Raw genomic sequence first — 13,516 nt, forward strand, 5'->3', positions numbered from 1 at the left:
TTACACACGTATCATATTGTTTCACTCTCAAAATTAGTCTTGTAAAGGGAAAAAAGGCATTAAGTTATTCAATAAATTGAGTGTCTGCTGCATGCTAGGCTCTATGAACGGGCTGCATGATAGACAAGGCGGTCCCAAAACATAAAATTTTCTTGGGAAGGTAAGACACGAACAGAATTAAAGGCAATAGGTGTAGTACGTGTCTCTTCCAATTGAGAAAGAGAGGGGCAAAAGGAGACTTCTGTGCCACTTTGTGCCAGGAAAGGCACATGTATTATCTCCTAAAACTCTAAAGTCATGTTTGGGGCGTGGTCTCCACAGGATCTGCACAGTCTACTACAGTGTGTGTCCCCAGGGGGGTCCTTTTGACGTCGTGATGGAGTCTTAGACATGATGTGGAACTGGCTTTTTTTACTCGTGAAAACACTGAGGCTCAGGGAGGTGAAATGACTTGGCCAGGGTCACACACAGTGATAGCGGGAGAGGCGCGGCCGGAACCAGGTCTTCGGACGCCAGCCCAATGCCTCCCTATATCTCTACTCTTTGTGTTAGTTTTGGAAGCTATTTGCTTCCCCCTCGCCCCTCTTCTGGGTGGGGGATGTCACTTTCAGTGAATTGACGGACTTTTCAAAAAGGGAAGGGTGGATAAGAGATTGGATAAAAGTTTACTTTTGGTCAGTGAAGAGGCCCGATTCGTTCCAACACCATTTATGGATCTGCTAGTGCCTGGCACTAGGCATCCAGGACACAGAGAAAACAGATTCCCCGCCCTCAAAGACTGAAAAGGGGTCTCTCCCTAGTTAGGGGCGTCTCCAGGTCCTTGATGACCTCCTCTCCGGAGCGGTGCCCAGGTCTCCCCAGGGCTCACCTGCCGGCTTCTGCAGGCCTCCCAGGTCCCGAGGACCCGCCACTGGGCCAGGCCCAAGCAGCAACAAGCCAGGAGCCCAGAGTCCCCGCAGTCGCGCCCGCGTCGCGCGCCGTCAGTCGCCACGGCAACCAGGGAGGCGCTGACCCCTGACCTCGAGGCCCCGCCCCTTCGCGTTCCCGAAACCAACATGGAGAAAGCCAACCCGGAAGTGCCGCCTCAGCCGCCTGCTGTGCGCTAGGAGCTGCCGGCCGGGCCAGGCCGACGCCAGCGCCCGTTGCCCTCAACTCACGGCCCGCCCTGCGTCCCGCAGTCGTCTGGGCGGCCGCGTCCCCCGCCCACCTCCACTCCACCCCCCGGGCGACCAGCCCTCGCCCAAGAGGAGGAGCTGAGGCGAGGGGGAGGAGGAGGAGGGAGAGGTTTGCTAGAGGGAGCGAGGCCGAGTGAGCCGCCGGCGGTTCGTATTACCGGGGTCGGGAGGAGGAGCAGGGCCGGGCCAGCGGACGAACGCGGTGCGGGCGGAAGGCGCTGAGGCGTCTGAGGCTGCCCGGCCGCAAGGAGGCAGGCGGGAGGCCAGGGGTGCATAATTGGGGCGGTGGGCTCCCTCCACCCCCTCAGCCCTCCGCACGGGCCCCGGTGGCCAGGCCTCACGTGCCCGCAGGCCTGGGGAGTTGGAAACGCCAGGAGCGGGGGTTCGCGCCGAGGCCTTCACGGCGCGGCCAGGTGATGGTGGGTCCCTGTGTTTCTCCTGAAGAAACGGGACCCCCGGAGCGGCCGTGCCCCTGGGCTGCCCCCGCGAGGCGTTTTGACATCGGCCTTAGGGAAGTCGGGGAGCCCTGAGCCTGCCTGTCTCCGTTAAGTGCCCTTAGGATGCAGTGATTAAGGAATTAGGCTCTCCCTCCGGGAGGGGCACTGCCTGTGCGTGTGCAGAGAAACAGGACAGGATGATGCTGTCCGAGCAAGCCCAAAAGTGGTTTCCAACCCACGTGCAGGTCACAGTGCTCCAAGCCAAAGATCTAAAGCCAAAAGGCAAAAGTGGCACCAATGACACATACACTATAATTCAGCTGGGCAAGGAAAAGTACTCCACCTCTGTAGCTGAGAAAACCCTTGAGCCAGTCTGGAAGGAGGAGGCCTCTTTTGAGTTACCTGGATTGCTAATGCAGGGGAATCCAGAGAAATACATTCTTTTCCTTATAGTCATGCACAGGTCCCTGGTGGGTCTGGATAAATTTTTAGGGCAGGTGGCAATCAATCTCAATGACATCTTTGAGGACAAACAAAGAAGGAAAACAGAGTAAGTTATGTAATTTATTTTAAATTTGGGGGAGTTTATGTCTTATTTATGGGTTTTCTGTTCCTGGAAATTATCCGTATACTTCGGGCGTTGGTTTTCGGACTGAAATATGACCCAGTTTTAAGCACCATATTTGCATGAATCTGAAGTAAAAATAGCATTCGTGGTGAAATATTTTTAAAATGGAATCATTAATAATCAGCTATTTCTGTTAGAGGTAAACATCTGTCAAATTGAGTATTCTGCGGTGGATTTTAAATTAACATTGTTTCATTATAAGAGGACTGGGAGACAGTATTGACAAACTAGAACTTCGTATAAATTGTTAATGGATTTTAAACTTTACAATTATCAATGAAATGGAAGATCAGAAATTAAATTTGCCAATGAAATGTTTATGTGTTGCACTTTGTAGCTGTCAAAAGATAAATTATCAGATTTAGAACTCAGTATTTCAACATTATAAACGTAGCCTTTATTTTAGCTCAGCCATTTTCAGGGTCAGTACACCTTGATGGAAGTCCATACCTGTTAGAAAAAAAAAAAGTTTTAAAAGTAGGTACCCACATCCTCAACTTCAAATGCACTAACATTTTCCTTTGAATTTGTGATTAGATCAGAGCTATTGTATTATCTCAGAATTGGTTTTGCAAAACTATTGTGTTTAGACCATATTAAATGGTATAGGATGGGAGACAATGATAAATTCTTGTGATAAAATGATTCGATGACATCTTCAATGGCCTCTTCAGTATAACTTCTGAGCTTGAGTTAGATATATTTTAATGTAAAAAATCATAAATTAACACTAGGATATTGTGTCTTAAATTGAAAAAAATATATATGCTTTTAGAGATAGGTATAGTCACCCCCTCCTTAAACTTAAAAGAACATTAATATTAATGAAATTAATGGGAGAAAAATACTGGTTGAACTTCTTAGGACTTTCCATTTCCAAAATAGTGTTGGTGTTTCTTTCAGTCATAAATGAATTTATTTGCTCTTTTAAAAACTGTCTTATAATGATATTTTTCTTCAAGGTTGTGTTAATTCCTGACATTTTTTAAAATAGCTATTTCTTGTTCTTTTCTTTACATTTCCGCTCTTAGGCTTCTCTTGATTGTAGTTTTTTTGTTTCATTTTAAATCAAGTCATTACCTAATATTTAATATATGTAGAATAAAAGTGTAGAGAGATCTCTACACTTTCCTCTGGGAATGCAAGAGGAAAAAGGATAATATTTAAACTAATTGAGATTAAAATATTTTAGAAGGAGAAAGTTTTTTAAGAAGTGTAAAGTTGAATATATATCAGTGATTTGAATAGTAAAATTATTTGATACCTAAAGAGTGGCATTCAGTTTCCTCCGAGGGATTCTTTATCAAATTGAAAGTGAAAAATGGACCATTACCAAATAATCTGTTTCAAGTTGCCAATTTTGGATGACACTTAGTAAATATTTAAAGTGTTTTGAATGTAAACCATTAAATATATTGCAACTTCAAATTTCTCACTTGATTTATAGTACTTTAATATTAATGGATCATGTATTTCAGACCTCTGAAACATAACTTTTCCGAGTGAAAATTGGCCCAAATGTGAACCCAAAGAGCCTGAGGATGAAATAATCTTTTGCAGTTTCTTCTAGTTTTACTCCTAGTTATGGGCAATATCACAGTTACAATACATTTGATGTGAGCAATACTCTAATATTATGGTCTTCTCCTTACAGAAATTCTCTATTGGTTAGAACTTTAGGGGGAAAATACTTTTAAATGTTATCAACAGGGTTGGTGATGTTATTGCATTCAAAGTGACTTTCATACGTTATTAAGCCCTTAACATTTTCTTTGTGGATAAATGGGGACCATGTATTTGGTGAGGTATCTTTATTGGTAATATTTCTAGTTTTTTAATATATTTAATAGCTTCCTTTTCTAGCACAGCTGTACATGTGGCCCAGTAAGAGACAGACTTGAGCCCCCGGTATATTGCAAGAAAGATATTTAATATTCTGCACATTGCTAAACCGTGTCAGCATATTCCCCAGTGCTTTTTAGAAAACTGTTTTGATTGATGAGGACTACCAGCTGACTTAGAAGTCCTATGAAGTATGACAGCTAAAATTATTACTTATTTTCTTACCTTGAAAATGAATCGATCTCTCTCTCTCTCTCTCTCTCTCTCTCTCTCTCTGTCTCTCAAGGAATAGGGAAAAAGGGCCTGAGCCAGAACTCTTTGAGTGGGCCTGGGAAGAGAACTTCTCTGTCTCCTCCTTTAAAGGATGTCTGGGTTGGTTCTGGCATGAGATTTAAAGAAATAATACAATGTTTAATAATAGAATGTTAGCATCATTGTTGCTGTTATGTAATATCCATTGATTTTTTTTTTTACAATAGAAGTAGGTGATATTGATTTTTTCTTTTAATGCTCATGAAAAGTAATAACAACCAGAGTCTCTAGAGTTGTATATGACTCAAACATATGCAGATTTTAGGACGTGCGTGTGTGTCTCTGCGGTGCACCTGTGTCCTGGCCTCTGGCACCCTTACTGCCAATTTTGTCCCATTTCTGACCACACAGCACCAATTGCTTGGGAATAGTTCCCACATGTGTGCTGGTTTTTGAACATGGACCTGTGCCCACTAAAAATTGAACGGAGGCCATATATAGTTTAAATCTAGCACTCCAGAGGTGAAAAAAAGTCAGCTAATCCAGTAAGCTTCAAATGCTGCGTCTTCATTTTATCTTTCTGAAGACTGGAAAAAACAAATGCTGTCTCTGAAAGGATTCTTGAAGATCTCATTAAGACGTCCCTATTACATCATTTTCAAAACAAAGCAACTAACTTATTTTTCATTCCTACATTTTCAATGAGTATATTTGTAAAAGTTCTTTGCAGTTTTTCTTGGAGGGTGGGGAATGGACATGATAGTGTGTTTTCAGTTTGTAGTCAAACACTGATTTGCTTTATTTACCCTGGTCTTTACAGTTCCCTACTAAAAAACAAAACAATGTAGAAAAAATACACAAAGTTGTAGCTTACTTGTAAGAATGTAGTTCTAGAAGTAAAAATTGAGTAAACATTTGATGCAAGGCAGACTGCCTTCCAGGAGCTTATAGTTTAGCAATACAAAATTTGCATTGTCTTTCTCTTTAGCTCTCATGTCTCCTAATTAAATACAGTGTCCTGCAATATGTGCCAGCCATGTGGTTCATCAAAAAAGAAAGAACTATTTTCCTGCGGATGTTATTCATCAACTTTAGGTTTTTTTCCTTATTGACTTTAATCTGACATTGGGAAGTTACATATCATTCCTTGTGCCTCAATTTCTTCATCTATGAAATAAAGATGTTAAAGTAAATGATTTATTGGTCTTATTTCCAAAATTCTATGAATTTTGACTACCCTTACCCCCTTCTATTTTGGGGGTGATTGATTTTTTTTTTGACTCATATTTGCTTTGATTTATTATATACATGCTCATTTTTGCTTGCATGTTTTTTGGTACATTTCTTGCAAAGTATATTCACCTATGTTCTATAAAGCCTGGGATACTACAGAGTATTTCTGAGATACTATTTATCAGATGTGTTTCTCTCCTTATTGAAAATGGGACTGTTTTCCAAAACTTTGAGTTAACTGAATATATAATCTGCTTCATTTTCAGGCTTTTGAATGCTCAATTGTATGTTATTTAAGGTTGTCTGTTTCTCAGAGTTTATTGCTGTCATTTCTTATTTCTAGCCCCTGTTTCTTCAGATTTTACCATTTGCCTCACATAAGGGATTTTCTCTTTAAGTTCTCAGGCTAATGCTATTATAAAATATTGATATTCTAAAAAAATTGCTACTTTTGATGCAACTATATCTGAATTGCTTGAATTGCTCCAATTTAGTTAATCAAGAAAATATTTTTCTTGTTACTTGCTAAGATGTAGCTGGTATTTATATCAAGTGCCAATTCTCTGTTCTTCCTGGAAGACCTGTGAACCAGTATTTCAACTTGATATACAGTAAATGTAATCTTCTCCTAGCATATCCGGTTGGTAACAATGAAAGAACGACTGCAAAATTAGATCAGAGTTCCTTTGTAGCTAAGAAAATTCGTTACACTCGATTAGAGCTATATTTAAATAATAACCTGTCTGCAGGAATGGATATTATGCCTCATTGCTAAGTTACATGAAAACATTATAGAAACTCTCAGGCTTGATTTTGTAGTTTTTTGGCTGTTTTCCTACAGAATGACCACTTGTGACATGGACAACTGGAGAATTTCACATGTATTAAAACACTATAAAACCAAAATATTGCTTCTTGTAAATCATTTAAATATAGGTAGTGCAATACATTGAAGTGACTAAAACATAAGAGTTGGCTACATTTACAAAATAATTTTTGTTTGGTATTGTCACAGTAGCAGTAGTAAAATGAAGCAAATAAATTCAAACAGGAAGCATTTTAGCTTTTTTTTTATTTTGAAGATGTCACAAGATTTATTTTTTGTCACTTGCATTTTACTTATTTTGCATATTCAGGAAAAGACTTTGATCCATTTTATATCAATCTAAGTCACATCATATGCTGTTTTAATGATTAGCAAGCTGTATGTAGTGATCTCCAATGTTAACAAAATTCTTTTGCTACTTTTACGTAAGTAATATTTTGGGATGGAGCCAGGTATTTATTATTGTATTAAAATGTCATCAGTATTCATTTTATATTGCTCAAAACAATTTGTATTGATGAGTTCTTTAAAAGTCTCTGCCTTGGTGTCTTTTAATGTCACAAAATGTCCTTAGACCATGAGCAACACTTAATCCCATATGGAAAACTTCTATCATTGATACAAATTTTTGATGTTGAGTGATTTTCAAATCACAAAAGAAAAGATTATCTAAAAACATTTTCAAACTTGCTAAAGACCTATTCCTGCAGTATATTTTATACCACAGAAACAGTGATCATTAAACTAAACAATGAGTAAACCCTGAAATGCTGTGGCTGACAGATTCTTGTTAAGGGCTTTGATTGCCTTTATATATAGCTACCTTGCCTAAAAAGCTATTTGTATGTAACAGAACTCAGTATCCTCTTTTCATTATGTGTTACAATCCATTTTTTTTTTCTTCTGTTTAAGGTGGTTTAGATTAGAATCCAAACAAGGAAAACGAATCAAAAACAGGGGTGAGATAAAGGTCAATATTCAATTTATGAGGAACAATATGACTGCAAGTATGTTTGACTTATCAATAAAGGACAAAACCAGATCTCCTTTTGCAAAGTTAAAAGATAAGATGAAAGGCAGAAAAAATGATGGAACATTTTCTGATACATCTTCTGCAATCATTCCAAGTACTCACATGCCCGACGCCAATACTGAATTTTCAGCTGGTGAAATACAGATGAAATCCAAACCAAAAAAGCCTTTTCTTTTGGGTCCTCAGCGACTCTCATCAGCGCATTCAATGTCTGATTTATCTGGGTCCCACTTGTCTTCTGAGAAACTGAAGGCTGGCACCATAGGTCAAACACATCTTCTCAGACACCAGTTAGATTCCTTTGGAGCAGTTCCAGAAAGTGGTGAGTGCCACATTCTTGTGTCCTCATTGATCTGAACTACACTTTTAGTTTTTAAAGTTTAATTTCTAAATTTAGAAAATAAAAATAGCAGTTGCTTTATAGCATTTTCTAAATTTAGTCACTCATCAAATATTGAGTACCTACTATACCTTAAATTGGTAAGTTCCTTGAAGGTAGAGCTTGTCTGCGTTTGTGTTTATATTATTAGATGATAATAAAATGAGTTCCAATCTCCTTTCATGGCCTGGCTGCCTTTTTTACTGCTGTTTCTGCTATCTCAAAACCCTCAGCATAAATGAATGTTCCATTCATCATAAAGTCCCTAGAAGAAAACTTTTACGTTTCCAGAAGTAAGTTAAATTTAATGCTAATGAAAAAGTCTTTGAGAATTTTTAGTGTTATCATGCAAAGCAGAACCTCTAGTTTTGACATCATAGTTTATATGATTGTGAGCTGAATAAATTACTAATGGTCTAGCAATATGGTAATTGTTATTAGCCTAGGTACTTCAGACTGCTATACCTTAGCATTTTAAGATTGTTTTCCTTGATTTTTTGAAGGTTAATAAGTTTAAGTAGCTAATTGCTCTCATTCTAAAAACAGCAGAATACACACAGAATGTGTCAAGTAGTGTGATGTCATGTGTCACTGATTATGTACTAACTACAAAATTGTTTGTAGGAAGTCTCAAATCTCCACACAGAAGAACATTAAGCTTTGATACTTCTAAAATGAACCAACCTGACAGCATTGTGGATGAAGGTGAATTGTGTTTCAGAGGACAAAATGACCCATTTACAAATGTGACTGCTTCATTACCCCAAAAATTTGCAACACTGCCAAGGAAGAAAAATCCATTTGAAGAAAGCAGTGAAACATGGGACAGCAGCATGAGTTTATTTTCAAAACCAATTGAAATAAGAAAAGAAAATAAAAGAGAGAAAAGGGAGAAAGTTAGCCTGTTTGAAAGAGTTACTGGAAAAAAAGATAGCAGAAGATCTGATAAACTTAACAATGGGGGATCTGATAGCCCTTGTGACTTGAAATCACCTAATGCATTTAGTGAAAATCGCCAGGACTATTTTGATTATGAGTCAACAAATCCATTTACAGCAAAATTCAGGGCTTCCAATATAATGCCATCTTCAAGGTAAGCTTAATATGGGGGAAGTTCTACTACTTGGGAAAATCTTGTACTTGAAAGTATCAGATATTTCTTTTAAATACTAGAATATTTTCAAGTTGTTTTATTTTACTTGAAGAATATTTTTATTTCTATAATTAAATTATAGAGCCAAGCACAGTTGCATATATATTTGGAGCTGAACTTTTTTATCATAAGAAGATAAAAGACTCTTATTCTCTGTCCTGGTCTCCGTTCCACTTATGTGAGCCAGAAACTCACCGAAACTTAGAAAACAACATGGCTTGTGATGAAACATGGAGTGAGTGAATTGCCAGTGGCTGTTAATTCAAGCCAGAAATTTAGGTGATATGTTTCTAGGAATTTGTTCTTGAGTTATCTGGAAAGGACCAGCAACAGCCCATGGGCTACTCTTAAAGTACCAGCTTCAGTATTAATGGTTTTCCTAATAGATGTTAATTATCCTTAATAAATGGCTATTTAGAAGTAGTTTTTATTTGAGAATGTTTGTTATTGGAATTCAGTGGCCCTCATGGGTTCTGTAGGTACACCTAAGGGATCTAATGATGATTTCTAGTCAGAAATAATCACTCACAAGAAAGATTGGATTTTCAAACTTTGAGTATCAGTTATATATATAATGGTGCTTTTCTTATTTCTTAGTATATCTAAATTTATATCTAGATATCTAAATTTATATCTATATATATCTATCTATATAAATTTACATAGATTTAAAGTTAGATATGCTAAGCAATAAATTTAAATATGGTTATGGATTTTACAGAAGTAAATGATGAAATAGCTGATTAAGGAAACTTCAAGCAAAGCAAAGGATAAATTTATTGCCATCTTAAATATAGTTGCTCCCCCTGTATTTGCAAGTTCTGCATTTTTTGATTTGATCAACCATGGATTGAAAGTGTTTAAAAAATAAATAAGAAATAACAATATAGGAATTAAAAAATACAGATTTAAAAAACAGTACAGTGTAACAACAATTTACATAGCTTTATATTGTGTTAAGTGTTCTAAGTAACCTAGAGATGATTTAAAATACATGGGAGCTTGTGTATATGTGCAAATACTGTACCATTTTGTATAGAGGACTTGAGTATCCCTGGATTTTGGTATCCTTGGAGTCCTGGAACCAGTCTCTCTCAGATACTGAGAGACGACTGTGATTATCTTGGAAGAGCATGCTAGAGTGTTTGCCATGTAATAGAAGATTTTCTTCAAGACAGTGATGTAGAATGTACAGACCTGAATGGGAATGCTGGCTTAGAAGTGCTGTGACCTCCATAAACCTCAGCATCTCCATCTTTGAAACAAGGAAAATAATCCCACTTGATAGGATTCAGTGAGGATAAATGATATTATATATAAAGTACATAATACAAAGGCAGGCCCCAAATAGAGAACCCATAAATAGTGACTTCAATTATGTTTGATGTATTGTCATGTTATATTTTACTAAAAAGCAGTGCTTTGTTTTGTTCCACTAGAAACAGCAAATCCAGTGTTAACAGTCAATCATGCTTTTAGGCTGTGCCATCCCACCTCTCTTATATATCTTACAGGATATTTTAAAAACTTGCATTTAAAATTTTCAAAGTGAATTGTACTTTGTTTGTTTTCTTTTACCTATAAATGGATATTTGCCATGGTTTAAGAGAGTATTCAGTTCTGTTTATAGACCATGCTCTGGAAAATAACCTTTTTATTGTATGCTATCAATATTTTATTGAAGACTTCATAGGTTTGATATGCCATTCAAAAATATTTTGATATTTTATATAGCGTACTTCCCATATTACATTAAATCTTAAATTATAAGGGTAAGTAGAAATATATTTGTTTCTTTCCCCCTTTACCAAACTTTTTTTTACAGAAGTTTGTTGGAAACAACTGTCTGAGATAACTTGGAAATTGGGCAGTTTAGCTATTTTAGAGTCAAAGAAAAGCAAGAAAATGGAAAATGGTAGGAAAATAATTTTTTTACATTATGGGTGCATATGGGAAAAAAAAAGCTTATTGAGTATTCTCAAATCTTTAATTCCTCTATATTTGAGCTGTTTACATGGACTGTTATGGGTTTTAAAAGTGAGTGTGGCATTTTGACAGATCTAGGCTTTGTTTTCAGTTACTTTATTATTAATGGCTGTTTCTATCAAAATTAGAGAAGTTTTATGATGTATAAAACGATTGCAAGTATGAAAAAAAGTTGTTTTTTGTTTTATGACTTTCTCTTCTTCATATTTATGGAATGCCAGACACGAGGAAACATTTGTGGATTCCTAGGAAGTTATTCTTTTTGCATCACAAACCATCCGTGTGGTAAATGTGAAACATTTGCAGTAAAGGGATAATTCTACTTAATCTTATAAAAAAGAAGAATTGAATATAAATAGACCCAGAAAGAGAGTGCAGTTCACACTTTTGGCAAGCAGCTTTATCTTGAGTGGAATTTAGGAGGATATTGCCAAGGTAGCATTGTCTTTACATAATGATATATTCCTATTTTTCCTCCCAGTATCAACCCTCAGTTATCTGGGACATTGTAAATTTCTCACATTAACAGCCTAACTGCATGCACTTTTGGAGCTACGGACTCACATCAGTAGGACACGTGCTGTGAATTTTTTTCAGGAGGACTAAATAGACCTATTTATAGTTTCCTGGCCTCTTGTGTCCAGTGTTTGTGAGAATGCTGAGCAAATTTAAGGGTAAAATATATAGCTCTGGAACTGCATTTCCTTCTTGGTGAGTGAACTGGCTCACTTGTGACTGCAGGTACCTAGGAACCATATTGTTACCCTCTGGTTGAATAATGTATATGATTAAAACTGGAGAATTTTCTTTATGCCAAAAATTTTAAGATATACTAAGGTACACTTTTTTTAAAAAAAAGTTAGACTTTATTTCTTAGTGTAAGTAAAGTCCACCTGAAGAAAGCACTTTGGAAACCACAGAAAATACCACATTTTGATTCTGTCCTTGGAATAGGTCCCATCGTTTTATATAAAACTGATAGAGGAAATTAGGCATTTTCTTGGGTTACTTCAGCAAAGAACAGGGCTCTTTGAAACACTTTTTCCCAAAGTTACTAATTTGTAGTCTCTTAATGCCCCTGTTTCTTTGGAGCCTTTCCTGTTCTCATAGGGAGACATAGTTGTTCACTGTGCTGCAGCATTTGCTTACGTAAGTCTTACGTGGGCATGACATTGTTCACTAACAGCTTAGTCTCACTTTTCATAACCACTACCATGAAGAGTTTGATGGCAGGATCTGCATTTCATTCCTCTTTTTGCCCTGAGTCTCCAGTGTGATGCTTGGTAGGTAGTGTATTAGATATTTTGAATAAATGCACACAGTATAGCAGACCCGTTTCCTAAAATGCTACTCTTGTTCAGTTAGCCTCCTACTTCCAGACCTGCTTGCGTGGGCTGTGAAGATCTTTCTGATAGACTGAAAACATATCCATAAAGGCAGATGTATGCAGTTCTGTGTATAACTGAACATTGTTAAAAATCTAAGTTTTAAAGGATTACTAAAATGTAATATTCAATCTAAATAGTACATTTCTGGAGTCTATTAAGAACTGTCTATAAGGATAGGTTGTCAGCTGTAATAATGCCAGGTATCATGGCTTATCATAGTAAAAGTGTATTGTTCGCTCTTGTCACAAAGCTGTTCACTGAGAGGGTGATAGGAAAAGTGAGTGCTTTGCTCTGTGCATTCACCGGGCTTTGCACAGTCTCAGGAACCAGGCTTCTTCCTTCATGTGGTGCTACCATTTAACACATGGCCTCCAAGATCAGTGCAGCAGGGGAAGAGAGAGAGGATCAAAGGAGGGTCATTTCTGTATGGCAGGCCAAGCACGGTATGTGTTACTTCTACATATGTCCCATTGGCTAGAGCTCACCCATGTTCCAACCTCACTTTAACTTGTGAAGAACTGTGACTTAGCTGTTTACCAAGAAGGAAGCTGAATTGGGTTTAGTGAGCTTACAATATTGTGTGTGCCATTGATGCCAAATCAGCTTGCTACTAAGAAGTCGGGATGCTGTCCAATGCTGGCATGCTGTAAAACTCCTACGACACATACAGTATACAGTAAGTAGAGTTGCAGTTCTTGTAATCTTCAAGAGAATATTTTCTCAGTTTATTATTGGTACTAAGTTGTATTTTAAAATTGCTACTAGTCTTGCTTTTTAATTTTAAGTCACGGGTTGTTTAGCATCATCAGTATCAACTAATTTTTTTTATCATTTATCAAATAAATTGTCAACTAATTTATCCTATGGTTTATCCCATAATTTGCAAAGTAATCCTTTTTTTAATCAGCAGTATATCATTTGCTAAAAACAAATGTGCCCAGATATTTGTTATACCATTTTTAATAATTTGTTCACAACAAATTATCTTTTAATAAATTATATATAATATAACAAATAATAAATTATAAATAATGCTACCACTAAGCTATTTTTTCACTTAAAAGTGGAAATGATGGGTGTCTTCATCAAGCCAAATTTGTTGATTCTCCCTCTTTTCTTTTCTTTTCTTTTCCTTCCTTCCTTCCTTCCTTCCTTCCTTCCTTCCTTCCTTCCTTCCTTCCTTC

At 37.2% G+C, this 13,516-nt stretch overlaps 1 protein-coding gene across 2 annotated transcripts in view; it reads left to right on the forward strand.

Annotated features, from left to right (window-relative positions):
* The first annotated feature begins 1,134 nt into the window (after nt 1-1,134).
* The window catches only part of RAB11FIP2 (RAB11 family interacting protein 2), a 41,733-nt gene continuing 29,351 nt past the window's right edge, over nt 1,135-13,516 (forward strand). Inside the window, exons 1-3 of one of the 2 annotated variants that reach the window (XM_037731567.1) lie at nt 1,135-2,162; nt 7,306-7,748; nt 8,430-8,898. In XM_037731567.1, the coding sequence (XP_037587495.1) occupies nt 1,810-2,162; nt 7,306-7,748; nt 8,430-8,898 (1,265 nt within the window). In that variant the 5' untranslated portion in view covers nt 1,135-1,809. The remainder of the gene's footprint in view (nt 2,163-7,305; nt 7,749-8,429; nt 8,899-13,516) is intronic. The other variant, XM_017509110.1, reaches the window with a different exon arrangement.

Source organism: Cebus imitator, unplaced genomic scaffold, assembly GCF_001604975.1.
Source record: "Cebus imitator isolate Cc_AM_T3 unplaced genomic scaffold, Cebus_imitator-1.0 Scaffold406, whole genome shotgun sequence".
Lineage (NCBI taxonomy): Eukaryota > Metazoa > Chordata > Mammalia > Primates > Cebidae > Cebus > Cebus imitator.